General features: G+C 45.2%; 1 protein-coding gene across 5 annotated transcripts in view; it reads right to left on the bottom strand.

Moving 5' to 3' along the window:
• Window positions 1-1583: 1583 nt before the first annotated feature.
• Window positions 1584-16595, bottom strand: part of METTL6 (methyltransferase 6, tRNA N3-cytidine) — a 29952-nt gene continuing 14940 nt past the window's right edge. For 3 of the 5 annotated variants that reach the window (XM_061424962.1, XM_061424939.1, XM_061424945.1), the window contains one exon: window positions 15347-15657. In XM_061424962.1, coding sequence (XP_061280946.1) covers window positions 15610-15657 — 48 coding nt within the window. In that variant the 3' untranslated portion in view covers window positions 15347-15609. Of the gene's footprint in view, window positions 2147-9492; window positions 9529-15346; window positions 15658-16595 lie in introns of those variants that run through there. The other 2 variants (XM_061424952.1, XM_061424970.1) reach the window with 2 other exon arrangements.

A 16595-nucleotide genomic window follows, 5' to 3' on the forward strand; every position in this document is an offset into this window, starting at 1 on the left:
AACACTAATTCAAAGAGATATATGCACTTCTGCATTCACTGCAGCACTATTCACAACAGCCAAGACACGGAAACCACCTGTGTCCATCCATACACGAACAGACAGAGGGCGATGCATGCAGTTGGCCCTTGAGAACCATGAGGATGAACTGCGTGGGTCCACTTACACAATTTTTCAATAAATAACTATTACTATACAGTATACAGTTGGTGGAGTCTGTAGACTTACCTGTAGGTTGAACTGTGGATATAGAGGGCCAAATCAAAGTTATACACAGATTTTTAAAATTTACTTTTGGCTGTGCTGGGTCTTTGCTGCAGGAGCACATCTCTCGTTCCATGAGCGTGGGCTCCTCTCTAGCTGTGGGGTGCGGGACTCTCATTCTGGAGGCTTCTCTTCTCGTGGGCACAGGCTCTAGGCACGCAGGCTTCGGTGGTTGCGGCCACAGGCTCCAGAGCACAGGACAGTTGTGGAGCACGGGCTTAGTTGCTCCTCGGCATGTGGCGTCTTCCCGGTGCAGGAACTAAACCCGCGTTCCCTGCATTTCAAGGTGGATTCTTAACCACTGGACCATCATGGATTTACAACCACACAGAGGGTTGGTGCCTATAACTCCTGGGGTTATTCAAGGGTTAACTGTATACACAAGGGTATATTACCATTAAAAAAAAAAAGGAAAGGAAAACTTGCCATTTGTGACAATATGGATTCACTTAGTATTATTATAAGTGAAGTAAGTCATACAGAGAAAGACAAACACTGTATGGTTTCACTTATATGTGTAATCTAAAAACAAAAGAAATAAACATGTACAACAAAACGGAAACTCTTAGATACGAGAACAAACTGCTGGCGGCCAGAGGAGAGCAGGCGGGGAGCTGGGCAAAAGAAGTGAAGGGGATTAAGAGGTACAGACTGCTACTTATAAGATAAATGACTTAGGGGGCTGTAATGTATGTAACAGCATAGGGGGCATAGTCCATTGTAGTAACTTTTTATGGTGGCAGATGGTTACTAGGGGGCTTCCCAGGAGGTGCTAGCCGTGGGGAAAAAACCTGTCTGCCAATGCAAGAGATGTTAGTGATGCAGGTTTGACCCCTGGGTTGGGAAGATTCTTGGAGGAGGGCATGGCAACCCACTCCAGTACTCTTGCCTGGAGCATCCCATAGACAGAGGAGCCTGGCGGGCTACAGTCCACAGGTCTCACAGAGTCGGACACAACTGAAGCGATGGCACGCATGCATAGTGACTAGATTCATCATGGTGATCAGTTTGTATTGCATATAAATGTCAAATCACTGTGCTGCCCACCTGAAACTAACAAGATGCTGTACGTCAACTATACTTCAGTAAAAAGGGGAGATAGTACAACTGCTGTGGAAAATAGCACTGAGGTTCCTCAGAAACTTAAAAATAGAACTACCGTATGATCCAGCCATTCTACTTCTGAATTTATAGCCAAAGAATTAAAAGCAGGGTCTCACAGAAACATTTGTACACCATGTTCACAACAGCATTACTCACAACAACCAAAGGCAGAAGCAACCCAAATACCTGTTGACTGATGAACAAAGTACGGTATATACATAAGATGGAATTCTAATTTTATTTCCTTCCTTAAGTGGGAAGGAAGTTCTGTCGCATGCTACAACATGGATGAAGCTTGAGGGCATTACGCTAAGTGAGATAAGTCAGGCACAAAGAGATAAAACGTGTATGGTTCCACTCATCTGAGGTATCTAAAGTATTCAAATTCATAGAAACAGAGAGCAGGATACAAGGCTGGGGAAAGGGCAATGATATTTAATGGGTAGAGAGTTTCGGTTTTGCAAGATGAAGCTCTATTTCACAACAATGTGAGCATGGGTAACACTATTGAACTGTACACTTAAAAATGGTTAACATAGTACATTTGGGGTTTTTTTCTTTACCAGTTAAAAAATAGCTGGTAAACTGGGGTGATGCCCCTTAACTGGCTTAACCATTCTTCTACTAGTCATTCAGATCAGAAGTCAGCAAACTGTTTCTTAAAGGACCAGATAGTAGATATTTTAGGCTTTGTTGGCGATAGACTCTGCTGTTACTGCAGGAAAGAAGACGCAAACAATATGTCCTTGGGGGCGGCTGTGCTTCGGCACAACGGCATCTGCAAAAGCCAAGAGGAAGTATATATATTATATAAATAATATATATAGACTTTTTCCACAAAGACATTCATTAGCAGCATTTTTATAATATTAGAGATTATAAATTTTAGAAACAGTCTAAACCCAGGCTGCAGTCTATGAAGTCACAAAGAGTTGGACATGACTTAGTGACTGAACCAGAATAACAATAGATAAATGAACAAAGTGTGGTATATACATAAAATGGAATTTTATTTTATTTCCTTAAGTAGGAAGGAAGTTCTGTCACATGCTACAACATGGATGAAGCTTGAGGACATTATACTAAGTGAAATAAGCCTATATATAATAGCCTGTATATTATATATACCATATATACAGTAATACTATGTATATATAGTAACTTTTATTAGGAAAGTATACATATTATATGTATATTCTATACTTTCTCTTCTCAGGAAAGAATTCTACAAATGAAGTTAATTGAATAAAATTACAGCTATTTCTAAGGTCCTTGATGCACTCTCTTGGATACAGCTTGAAGCCGCTTTCTGATCCTGATTCAGCAACACCTTTGGATTCTGCCGAGGCAGTACCTTGAATGGAGCTCTCCTAAGTTCTAAGGCTGCGCCACCCGGTTCAGCTCCCCCGCCTTGTCTCTGCCCCTCCAGGTCTGCCAGGCCCTTTACCCTCGGCCAGCATGCCATCTGCCTCCTGCTCAACCCGTCCACCGACCCGTGTGCTACCTTTTCCTTCCCAGCCCACGAGTCAGTCAGTCCTCACGTGCAGAATACACACAGGGACTTCCTCCAGCTCCTCCTGGAAATCCGTCTAAATGACGGCAAAAGGACCCTGTACCGCACAAGACCACACAGAGACGACAAAACGTGGCGGGGCTTGAACACTGAAGGACGAGTAGCCGCTGACTCGTAGATGACACGCTGAATCTGACGCCCAGGGTGAGGAAGGGCAAGGAGCAGCTCGGCCTGCGCTGAGGACTCCCACAGGCTCTGTGGCATGTACTGGGTGGTGCCAGCTGTTTCCAGAAGTGTGGGTGCAGATGGGACTGAAAACAGAAGGACTGGGTGATAGTCACTAGAGAGTGTCTCTAACCCCAACCCTTCCCCATGTTCACACAGCCAGACCGCTGCACGGCCCCAAGCCCGCAACAAGACTAAACGGCTGAAAACACAAGTCTCTGGATAAAGGCACAGCAGCAGCCGTGGGGACGGGGCACTGGCCTGAAGACAGCACGATGCTAGAGATTCTCACAGGGGACTGAGGGCTGAGATCCACCCCACTCCTCACTGGCTTGGCTCCCAGACCACGGGTAGCTAGGACGGTATCTTCTAGGCACATACTGGAAGATACTTTCTGGAGAGACCTAAAGATACAAAAACGTGGGTTACATAAGGCAACAGGTGGCTTGCCATACAGAGAAGCCCACATCGTCAACTCCCCCTGATGCTCAAAGTTCTCAGCAGGTTTTTAGCTCCCTGTTTTAAAATACGAATGGAAAACCAAGGATCACCACAAATCTGAGGAAAGCCTCTAAAGGTAGAGACCAAAACAGGAAAGGAAAAAAAAAAGTAAATGGAGGGTGATGACTGGGCCTCTGAACATCCAGATAGGTTAGATATTATTTCTGAGTGTGTCTGTGAGGGTATTTCTGGATGAGGCCAACGTTTGAATCAGTAGGCTGAGTCGAGCAGATTGCCCTCCCCGTGTGGGCAGGCCTCACCCAATCTGCTGAGGGCCTGCGCAGAATGAAAGCCTGAGTAAGAAAGAATTCTTTGCCTGTCTGTATCTGGGTCATTGGTCTTCTCCCGCTTTCAGACTCAGACTTGAACTTAAACATCAACAGTCTTGCTTCTCAGGCTGTCAGACGCAGACTGAAATTATCCTGTCTGCTCCCCGAGGCCCCCAGCTTGAAAACTGTAGATCCTGGACTTCCCAGCCTCCATAACTGTGTAAGCCGACTGAAATTATCCTGTCTGCTCCCCCAGGCCCCCAGCTTGAAAACTGTAGATCCTGGACTTCCCAGCCTCCATAACTGTGTAGGCCAACTCCTTATAGTAAACCAACCTCTCTCTCTCATTTATTTTTAAATTGCCCATCTCTTTGCTTTGTTGTGAATTCCTCTATTCCCCTCCTGTTTTTTCGTCTTCAATGGCAGACACTTATTTGTTTTGCTAACAGTTTATATTATCCTTAATAAACCCCCCAAATCCATCCATTTGTCTGTCTGTTAAATGTCTTCACTTGTTTGAGAAGACAAAGAACATCTAACCGTGTGGATAAAATCAAATAACAAAATTATAATAAAACACTGATCAAATAAATATTATATATTTATATAATTATAAATATATATATTATTATACATACAATATATATTATATATATTGGTTCGCTTTTTCCAGAGAATCCAGACTAATACAGAGCCTATACAGGGAGATGAAAAACCTCACCTCTAAGGAGAAAAATTAGAATCAAAACTTATTTTTTCCCAATGAAAAATTAAATATTGAAGAATATGATTTTGTCAAATAAGGTTGAGAAAACAATAATCACAGAAAACTAACCAGTCTGATCACATGGACCACAGCCTTGTCTAACTCAGTGAAACTATGAGTCATGCCGTGTGGGGCCACCTAAGATAGACGGGTCTTGGTGGAGAGGTCTGACAGAATGTGGTTCACTGGAGAAGGGAATGGCAAACCACTTCAGTATTCTTGCCTTGAGAATTCCATGAACAATATAAAAAGGATTGCATTTTGGAGAGACACAAATTGTTGCAATATCTAACATTTTTGACCAACACTGATTTTTACTCCTTTGGGAGACAATACTGCCCCTGTGCAGAGTGTATGACTTAGATCAGAGAGGACATTACTTCTGTGAAATAAGACTCAGTTGCTATTTTTAAAATGGACATTGAAAGAATAAAAAAGGGTTCTTGGAAATTAAAATTATAAAAGCAGAAATTTAAAAACTCAATGAAAGGATTGTCAGCAAGATCTCCCAGAAAGCAAAATGCTGAGAAAGAGGACGGCAGAGGAGGAGAGGACAGGTTGCAAAATGATGGCATCAGTTCAGGAAGCTCGACGTTTTCCTAATGAAAGTTCCAGAAAGAGAGAAAACACAGGTGGGGTACATGTGTGTTTGTTTTAGAAGTGAGGAATAATTAAATGAATAATTCAAGTAAATTTCCCCAAGGGACTGAAGAATATGCATTTCCAAACTCAAAGCAGCCAGGGAGAGCTGAGACCAGCAAATGAAAACTCCCTCTCCAAGACTCCAGAGCACTGGGAGCAAAAGACTGTCCTGAGAGAGACATCCAATCTCTTACTCCTGGGAGGTGTCTTCTAGCTCCTGGTCAATAAGAATCTCAAAGGCTGAAAAGGTTTTAGCAGATTTGTCACAAGGATTTAAGCTCATTTAACCCAAGAGGTTTTTGAATGGAGTTCTGAGGACTAGATCACTTTTTCCCTTACTGTAGAAGCAATATATGCTCATTACAGAAAACAGGGACATTTCAGAAGAGTATAAAGAAGAAAAAGCATCAGCTATAATTGAAAAAAAAAAATCTGAACATTTCTTTACCAGCATGGAATTTTCTTTCTCAAGCTCTATTCCTTTCATAGGAAGAAGGAGCCTCAATTTATTTATGATTATTTCTAATTAGAGTTGACTATATATTTTTGGTTTCCAATCATTCATTTTTAATCAAAGGAAAAATGCTTCACAATGTTGTGTTGGCCTCTGCCACACAGCAGCGTGAGTCAGCCATAGGTGTACATGTGTCCCCTCCCTCTTGAACCCCCTCCCCCTCCCACCCCTTCCCACCCCTCTAGGTTGTTACAGAGCCCCGGTTTGAGTTCCCTGAGTCACACAGCAAGCCCCCATTGGCTATCTGTTTTACAGGTGGTGTGTGTGCACGTCCACGTCACTCTCTCCATTCATCCCTCCCACCCTCCCCCCTGACCCATGTCCATAAGTTCTGTCTTGCCTCTCCATTGTTGCCCTGTAAATAGGTTCATCAGGTCCATCTTCCTAGATTCCATACACATGCATTTTTATAGGATATTAGTTTTTTTCTTTCTGACTTAACTTCACTCTGTATAATAGGCCCTAGGTTCATCCACCTCATTAGAACTGACTCAAATGTGTTCCTTTTTATGGCTGAGTAATATTCCATTTGGAGAAGGCAATGGCACCTCACTCCAGTACTCTTGCCTGGAAAATCCCATGGACGGAGGAGCCTGGTAGGCTGTAGTCCATAGGGTTGCTAAGAGTCAGACATGACTGAGTGACTCCATTTTTACTTTTCACTTTCATGCATTGGAGAAGGAAATGGCAACCCACTCCACTGTTCTTGCCTGGAGAATCCCAGAGACAGGGGAGCCTGGTGGGCTGCCCTCTATGGGGTCACACAGAGTCGGACACGACTGAAGCGACTTAGCAGCAGCAGCAGCAGTAATATTCCATTGTGTATACACTACAGCTTCTTTATCCAGTCATCTGTCGGTGGACATCTAGGTTGCTTCCATGTCCTAGCTATTGTAAATAGTGCTGCAATGAACATTGGGGTACACACACCTTTTTTGGTTTTGGTTTCCTCAGGGTATATACCAAGTAGTGGGATTGCTGGTCGTATGGTAGTTCTGCTGCTGTTGCTGCTAAGTCGCTTCAGTCGTGTCTGACTCTGTGCGACCCCATATATGGCAGCCCACCAGGCTCCCCCGCCCCTGGGATTCTCCAGGCAAGAACACTGGAGCGGGGTGCCATTTCCTTCTCCAATGCAGGAAAGTGAAAAGAGAAAGGGAAGTTCTACTCTCAGTCTTTTCAGGAATCTCCATACCATCTTCCATAGTGGCTATATCAACTTATATTCCAACCAACAGTCCAAGAGGGTTCCCTTTTCTCCACACCCTCTTCAGCATTATTTGTGCTTCTTTTTGGCCATTCTGACCAGTGTGAGGTGATATCTCTTTGTAGTTTTGATTTGCATTTCTCTAAAAAGCGTCTTGATGAAAGTGAAAGTGGAGAGTGAAAATTTTGGCTTAAAGCTCAACATTCAGAAAATGAAGAACATGGCATCTGGTCCCATCACTTCATGGGAAATAGATGGGGCAACAGTGGAAACAGTGTCAGACTTTATCTTTTTGGGCTCCAAAATCACTGCAGATGGTGACTGCAGCCATGAAATTAAAGGATGCTTACTTCTGGGAAGAAAAGTTATGACCAACTTAGATGGCATATCGAAAAGCGGAGACATTACTTTGCCAACAAAGGTCCGTCTAGTCAAGGCTATGGTTTTTCCAGTGGTCATGTATGGATGTGAGAGTTGGACTGTAAGCTGAGTGCCAAAGAATTGATGCTTTTGAGCTGTGGTGTTGGAGAAGACTCTTGAGAGTCCCTTGGACTGCAAGGAGATCCAACCAGTCCATCATAAAGGAGATCAGCCCTGGGTATTTTTTGGAAGGAATGATGCTAAATCTGAAACTCCAATACTTTGGCCACCTCATGCGAAGAGTTGACTCGTTGGAAAAGACTGTGATGCTGGGAGGGATTAGGGGCAGGAGGAAAAGGGGACAATAGAGGATGAGATGGCTGGATGGCATCACCGACTCGATGGACGTGAGTCTGAGTGAACTCCGGGAGATGGTGATGGACAGGGAAGCCTGACCTGCTGCGATTCATGGGGTTGCCAAGAGTCGGACACGACTGAGTGACTGAACTGTACTGAACTGAAATGAGCCATGTTGAGCATCTTCTCATGTGTTTATTAGCCATTTGTATGTCTTCTTTGGAGAAAAGTCTGTTTAGGTCTTTTTGCCCACTTTCTGTTGGACTGTTTTTCTGGTATTCAGTTTTATGAGCTGTTTGCATATTTTAGAAATTAATCCTTCGTCGGTTGTTTCATTCATTATTCATTTTCTCCCACTCTGAGGGTTGTCTTTTCACCTTGTTCGTAGTTTCCTAGGCTGCGCAAAAGCTAATTAGGTCCCACTTGTTTATTTTTCTTTTTATTTCCATTACTTTGGGAGGTGAGTCACAGAGAATCTTGCTGTGATTCAATAGAGTTGACTGTATTTTTAACAGTTATAATTCCTCTGGGAATTGTCTAGTTTTGATGGTCTTGATATTTTTCTCGATGTGCTTGGTAAGATATCCCAGAGGAGCTGTGTGCCACGTTCTTATCTCTACAGCCATCCCAGACTGCAGCAGACGATGCTTCTGCTGTGAACGTGTAGAAACGCTCTTTCTAAGTGATGCCAGTTGCTGCACTCGGGTTTCCGGTAGTCTTTCTTCCTGTTCCTCTTTCCTCTGGTGTTGTGGGGGTTTGGGTTCCTCTCTGTTGCTCTGGCTTAGTGAAGACATGACCGGGGCTGCCCCTCAGCACATGACTGCACTCTCCTCCCTTCCAACCCTGTGCTTCAGCCACAGGGACCCCACGGGGCTCTCTGTCCAGCTAGCACCTACTGCACACCATCCAATGAAATGTCACACGTAGGAGGGGGGCAGACAACAAAAATGAAGGGAAAGAAAAAAAACACAGCTGATGTTATTTTTGCTTTCGGTAGTGGAGCCTATTTAAGTTTCTGTTAAATATTTGTTCCTCAACAGCAAACTTGGTCCTGGAGCGTTTTTCTCTCTTGGTGGACATAATTTATTTCATGATTTCCCCTCCCTTAATGGACGCTTGTGAAATACGGAGCCGAAGGCTGTCAAAGTTTAACTGAATGACTCGGGAGGCAAACAAGGGCCCACACGGCGGTTCCCTCTCCTGCTTTAAACCCAATCACGAAAGCAAGTCCACAGAACCAGCTGCGAATGAGGAAGAGGCCCTGCAGACCACTTCAGAGTCCATTGCCTAAAAACGTTGTCATAAGCAGGCAACGGAGAATGAATGCTGGATAGAAGCACCCTTGCTTTCTCATCCCCACAGTGAGGCAAAAATTGATCTTATGAGCTAAAGTTGACCTAGAAAACATGTTTGTAAGATTTGCCCTTCCTCTTCAAAGACAACAAAAATGGACACACTTCAAATGCAATTAGGATCGGGGCGAGGAAGGCCAGTGGGACTATCTGGCTTCTATCGCCACCTGGTGGTGGTTCACTCAAATCCCAGGCCCTTTCAAAGGGTCCTGTAGGACCGAATATTGACAGCCTTCTTCAAGAGTGTGGATTAAGTCATTTTCTTAGGCGATAAAAACTAACAGAAATAACAAGAACTTACCTGTAACTCTACAGTAAACAAAGCACTCATTTAGTCCTGGTAGCAGTCCCATGCTGCAAGTAGCAGGATCTCAGTCCTAGAAACATGAAGGCCAAGGCTTGAAGAAGCAGGCTACTTGAATGGGGCATCCTGGACTTAAACCCAGATGTTCATATTCTAAATAGAGTTAATACAATTAGAATTGTTGCATGCAGTAGACATAAAAACTCAAAAGAAATTAATAGTACCATATAGTATTGCCTATGGTATGTTGTTGTTCAGTCGCTCAGTTGTGTCCAACCCTGCAACCTCTGCAGCATGCCAGGCTTCCCTGTCCTTCACCATCTCCTGAAGTTTCCTCAGTTCAGTTCAGTTCAGTCACTCAGTCCTGTCTGACTCTTTGTGACCCCATGAACCGCAGCACATCAGGCCTCCCTGTTCACCACCAACTCCTGGAGTTTGCCCAAACTCATGTCCATTGGTCGGTGATGCCAATGGCAATGCCGATCTCATCCACTGTCATCCACTTCTCCTCCTGCCCTCAATCTTACCCAGCATCAGGGTTTTTTCAAATGAGTCAGTTGTTTGCATCAGGTGGCCAAAGTATTGGAGTTGCAGCTTCAGCATCAGTCCTTCCAATGAACACTCAGCACTGATTTCCCTTAGGATGGACTGGTTGGATCTCCTTGCAGTCCGAGGGACTCTCAAGAGTCTTCTCCAACACCACAGTTCAAAAGCATCAATTCTTCGGTGCTCAGCTTTCTTTATAGTCCACTCTCACATCCATACATGACCACTGGAAAAACCATAGCCTTGACTAGACGGACCTTTGTTGACAAAGTAATGTCTCTGCTTTTTAATATGCTATCTGCTGCTGCTGCTGCAGTCGCTTCAGTCGTGTCCGACTCTGTGTGACCCCATAGACGGCAGCCCACCAGGCTTCCCCGTCCCTGGGATTCTCCAGGCAAGAACACTGGAGTGGGTTGCCATTTCCTTCTCCAATACATGAAAGTGAAAAGTGAAAGTGAAGTCGCTCAGTTGTGTCTGACTCTAGCGACCCCATGGACTGCAGCCTACGAGACTCCTCCGTCCATGGGATTTTCTAGGCAAAAGTACTAGAGTGGGGTGCCATTGCCTTCTCTGAATATGCTATCTAGGTTGGTCATAATTTTCCTTCCAAGGAGTAAGTGTCTTTTAATTTCATGGCTGCAGTCACCATCTGCAGTGATTTTGGAGCCCCCCAAAAATAAAGTCAGCCACTGTTTCCACATCTATTTGCCACGAAGTGATGGGACCGGATGCCATGATCTTAGTTTTCTGAATACTGAGCTTTAAGCCAACTTTTTCACTCTCTTCTTTCACTTTCAAGAGGCTCTTTAGTTCTTCTTCACTTTCTGCCATAAGGGTGGTGTCACCTGCATATCTGAGGTTATTGATATTTCTCCCAGCAATCTTGATTCCAGCTTGTGCTTTATCCAGCCCAGCATTTCTCATGATGTACTCTGCATATAAGTTAAATAAGCAGAGTGACAATATACAGCCTTGACGTACTCCTTTTCCTATTTGGAACCAGTCTGTTGTTCCACGTCCAGTTTTGCTGACTCACGTCCACCGAGTCAGTGATGCCATCCAGCCGTCCCGTCATCTGTCGTCCCCTTCTTCTGCCTTCAATCTTTCCCAGCATCAGGGCCTTTTCTAATGAGTTGACTCTTCGCATCAGGTGGCCAAAGTATTGGAGCTTAAGCTTCAGCATCAGTCCTTCCAATGAATATTCAGGACTGATCTCCTTTAGGGTGGACTGGTTTGATCTCCCTGTTGTCCAAGGGACTCTCACTGTCTTCTCCAGCATCACAATTTGAAAGCATCACTCATTCGGCTCTCAGCCTTTATGGTCCAACTCTCACATCCATACATGACTACTGGAAAAGCCATAGCTTTGACTAGGCGGACCTTTGTCAGAAATGTGGTGTCTCTGCTTTTTAATATGTATCTAGGTTGGTCATAGCTTTTCTTTCAAGAAGCAAGCGTCTTTTTATTTCGTGGCTGCAGTCACCATCTGCAGTGATTTTGGAGTCCAAGAAAATAAGGTCTGTCACTATTTCCATTGTTTCCCCATCTATTTGCCATGAAGTGATGGGACCAAATGCCATCATCATAGTTTTCTGAATGTTGAGTTTTAAGCCAGGTTTTTCACTCTCCTCTTTCACTTTCAAGAGGCTCTTTAGTTCCTTTTCGCTTTCTGCCATAAGGGTGGTGTCATCTGCATATCTGAGGTTATTGATATTTCTCCCGGCAATCTTGATTCCAGCTTGTGCTTCATCCAGTCTGGCATTTTCCATAATGTACTCCGCATAGAAGTTAAATAAGCAGGGTGACAATATACAGCCTTGACGGACTCCTTTCCTAATTTGGAACCAGTCTGTTGTTCCCTGTCCGGTTCTCATGTTGTTTCTTGACCTGCATACAGGTTTCTCAGGAGGCAGGTCAGGGGGTCTGGCATTCCCATGTCTGAGAATTTTCTGCAGTTTGTTGTGATCCACACAGTCAAAGGCTTTAGCATAGTCAATGAAGCAGAAGTCGATGCTTTTCTGGAATTCTCTTCCTTTCTCTATGATCCAACTGATGTTGGCAATTTGTTCTCTGGTTTCTCTGCCTTTTCTAAATCCAGCCTGTCTGGGAGTTCTGTACTGTTGAAGCCTAGCTTGGAGAATTTTGAGCATTACTATGCTAGCATGTGAAATAAGTGCAATTGTGCAGTAGTGTGAACATTCTCTACCATTGACTTTCTTTGGGATAGGAATGAAAACTGACCTTTTCCAGTCCTGTGGCCACTGCTGAGTTTTCCAAATTTGCTGGCATATTGAGTGCAGCACTTTCACAGCATCATCTTTTAGGATTTGAAATAGCTGGAATTCTGTCAGCTCCACTAGCTTTGTTCATAGTGATGCTTCCTAAGGCCCACTTGACTTCACACTCCAGGATGCCTGGCTCTAGGTGAGTGATCACAGAATCATGGTTATCTGGGTCATGAAGATTTTTTTGTATAGTTCTTCCTGTGTTCTTCTACCTCTTCTTAATATCTTCTGTTTCCTTTAGGTCCATACCATTTCTGTCCTTTGTTGTTTCCATCTTTGCATGAAATGTTCCCTTGATATCTCTAATTTTTTTTGAAGAGATCTCTAGTCTCATCCATTCTATTGTTTTCCTCTATTTCTTTGCATTGATCACTTAGGAAGCCTTTCTTATCTCTCCTTGCTATTCTTTGGAACTCTGCATTCAGATGGGTACATGTTTCCTTTTCTCCTTTGACTTTTGCTTCTCTTTTCATCTATTTGTAAGACCTTCTCAGATAACTATTTTGCCTTCCTGCATTTATCTGGGGGATGGTTTTGATCACTGTCTCATTTACAGTGTCACACACCTCTGTCCATAGTTCTTTAGGCACTCTATCAGATCTAATCCCTTGAATCTATTTGTCTCTTCCACTGGATAATCACAAGGGATTTGATTTAGGTCATACCTGAATGGTCTGGTGGTTTTCCCTACTTTCTTCAATTTAAGTCTGAATTTGGCAATAAAAGAGTTCATAATCTGAGCCACAGTCAGCTCCCAGTCTTGTTTTGCTGACTGTATATACACTGTATATGGTATACAGTGTGTGTATGTACGAAGTATAATGGGCTGCCCAGGTAGGACTAGTGGTAAAGAACCCACCGGGCAACACAGGAGACATCAAAGACGTGGGTGTGATCCTTGGTTTGGGAAGACCCCTGGAGGAGATGGCAACCCTCTCAAGTATTCTTGCCTGGAGAATCCCATGGACATGAGAGGCTGGTGAGCCATGGTCCATAGGATTGCAAGGAGTCACACACACTGAAGCAACTTAGCACACATGTGTAGTATAATAAATATCCTATACTATATATAGCATACACCTTACTCTAGAGGGAGATAGTACTTGTGCTATTTTCTATAGCACTATAAACTAGTATTCACTACCTTTCTGGGGCTATTTCCTGCCTGTGAAGACAAGGCAATATTGGTTGACTCTTGGCAGTCTATGATTTAGCAAATGCTGTTACAGAGTTTCGCTACTAAACCAACTGTGGCCTTTTTTCCTGGGTCCTCTGGGCACCCAACCTGCAGAAGACCCTGCTTCTCTGTCTGTCTGGGGTGCAGTAATGGAGGGGTCCCAGGGAGAAGGGACATGGAAACTGAGGCAAGAGAACTGAGGCCAGCTTTTATCCTCTCTTACCCCAGTCTACCGGCCCAAACCATGACACTCATTCCCAGTTAACGGCTCCTCATTCAGTTAACTGTATCTTACAACCCATGTATAGTAGGTGGGGTCACTGAGGTTACCTGGCTCAGTGTCAGAGATGCATGTGTCCTCAGGCCAGCTTTAAATATCCCCAGTGCACAATGTGCAGCCTTTCCCTTACGGGGCAGGAGTCTGGGGCCATCAGTGCTCCTGAGGATGGAGACAGCTCCAAGCTGTGCTTGGAGGATACCATGTACCTTGCTCACAGGCCGACCACCGGCAGAGGGGCCTGTTCTTAGAGCCAGGTCCTTGTCAGCCTGCTCAGTGTGCTTCAGGTCCACTCCTGGCTCCAGGGCGCGTGGTGGGCTGGGTCAGCAACCTCCAGCAGGTCTCAAGACAGTTACCCAGGACTTACAAGGAAGGAATCCAAGGCTCTGACAGAGTAAGGCCATAATGACTTCCGATGACAAAAGCCCACCCTTACCCGACCACCACTGCTCTCCAGTTCCTACTTCAAATATGCTGCCTTTATCCAGCTCAGCCATTAAAAGCCAAGTGACGCTGGTTGGAAGCAGTGGAGGAAAAGGGTTAAAGGGGCTCTGAGGAGGGGGCGTTGAGCGGCATGCCAGGGCTGAAGCAGGGTGTGGGACAAAGAGGGAAGAGCCTGGACTGGGGAGGGGGAGCCTGGGGCTGGTGGAGGCACTCCACTAACCAGCTGCTCTGGGGCTGGGGCTGCCCCTTGCTTAACGAGGCCTGTGAGCGCTCTCCCCTTGGTTTCTTCACAGGTTGATTTCAAAGGACAACTCTGTACTAAGCCCTCCTCAGTTTTGCTCTCAGCTGGGCTAGCCACCTTCCAGCCTTCAAAAGAAGGGGAGAGAACACACAGAGCCACACACCAGGTACAGTCAGCAGTCCCTCTTGCTTCCTGCCCGTCAAGACCCCTCCAGTCAGGGAGAGACGGCAGACGGCCGACCCCCGGCGAGCACGCTGTCTGAGCCCACCGTGTGTCCCTCTCCTCTCCAGGAGCTCACTGCACAGAATACTTATGACTGTGTCCAGCCCCTCCCCGTGGGGGCCACCCCCTCTCAGAGGTGACTGGGGTTTTAGGGCCTTGGCTGGCTGTGTGGGCAGCCCAGACAATACACTAGAGACATGTTCTCATCAAGAGCTTTCTGCAAAAATGGAAACATAAAGGTTTCCAGGATCAACTCCTGTTGGCAGGCCAAAAGAACTCTGATTATACAAAGTAAAAGTTGTCACACAGGAAACAGGTTATGGAGGGTCCCACAGGCCACCTCAGCACTGGGCATGGCGGTCCTGACCTCCTAGCAGCCCCCGCCCCATGTCCCAGAGGGGTGTGGGGACAGGTGACGTGTGAAGGGTCTCAAGAATGAGGCAGAGGGGCATGGGGTGTTCTTGAGACGCAGCAGAAATGGAATTTGTAGACATTGGTCTTGAGGTGGCACACAAATGAACCAAAGCAGAGGAAAATGGGAAAATATGAGACAGTAGAAAAAGAGAGCACTTCTTCAAGCTAAAAATACATTTGGAGGTGTTACGTTGGTCTATCTGGCCTCCTTTTCCACGGGATTGTCTGACACACTGCTTGGTGGCACACTCAGACTCGCAGGAACGATGAATGACATGGATCTCCTCAAGTGCTCAGGGCCCTTATGCATTTCTACGTGGAATCTTACTACATTACACCATAAAACTTTCCTTTTCAGGCACTGCTATTATATTTGTATTTTTATTTGTATACACATTCTTTTAAAAAAGTTAAAATACAAAAATACACAAAATAAAGAGTGACTTTAAATTTTGCTCGTCAAGGACAGGCACAGAGGTCAACCTAGTGAAAGGTCAGGATTCATGGCCCAGGTCGGGGGTAACAGGAATTGGGTTCTTCTGAGACTTTCGGAACTTGCTCTGAAGGAAAACCCTCGGCACACACAGTCCTTCTTTTTTATTCACCGTCTCACGAAACACATACTCATTCACCTCTTCTTCGTAACCTGTGTCCAGAAAGAGCCGCGCCAGGAATTCTGGAAGACAAGCAGATCAGCAGTGCTCGCAGTCTGGATGCCACTGTACCCTGAGCAAGAGTCAGTGCAGCAGGGGGCTGAGAGCACCTCAATGCGAGGGGTAAGAAGGCTCTGCTCTGGGGGCTGACACACTCCTACTTCTCTGTCAACAGAAACTCCCAATCATCACCAAGACATTCACCAACCTGTCACTGTCACACGCTCCTCGACCCATCGGGACTCCCTACCAGCAGCACAGGCCCAGACCCTGCACTCACAGTGTACGTGCGCATATACAACGTGTGTGTTCATGCAGTGGGTGTGTGTGCTCAGTGTGTGCGCGCTCAGTGTGTGTGAGCTCACTGTGTGTGTGTTCACTCGTACAGTGCGTTCATACAACGTATGTCCATACAGTGTGTGTGCTCACTCATACAGCGTGTGTGTGCTCATACAGCGTGTATGTGCATTCATAGTGTGTGCACTCACTCATACAGTGTGGTCAGTGTGTGTGTTCATAGAGCATGTATGTGCTCACTCACAGTGTGTGCACGCTCACTCATATGGTGTGTTCATACAGCATGTGTGTTCACTAATACAGTGTGTTCAGTGTGTTCACTTATACAGTGTGTGTGCTGTGTGTTCATAGTGTGTGTGCTCACTGTGTGTACTCAGTGTGGGTTCAGTGTGTGCTCAGAGTGTGTGTGTTCATATAGTCTGTGTGTGCTCACTCAGTGTGTATTCAGTATGTGTGCTCACTCATAGTGTGTTCAGTGTGTGCTCACTCACAATGTGTGTTCACTCAGTGTGCACTCACTCACAGTGTGTTCATAGTGTGTGCTCAGTGTGTGCACTCATACAGTATGTGTGTTCATAGTGTATGTGTGCTCACTCAGCGTTCATACAGTGTATATGCGCTCATTTACAGTGTATGTGTTCAGTGTGTGTATGCTCACTCTGTG

The sequence above is a fragment of the Bos javanicus genome, chromosome 1 (genome assembly GCF_032452875.1).
Source record: "Bos javanicus breed banteng chromosome 1, ARS-OSU_banteng_1.0, whole genome shotgun sequence".
NCBI lineage: Eukaryota > Metazoa > Chordata > Mammalia > Artiodactyla > Bovidae > Bos > Bos javanicus.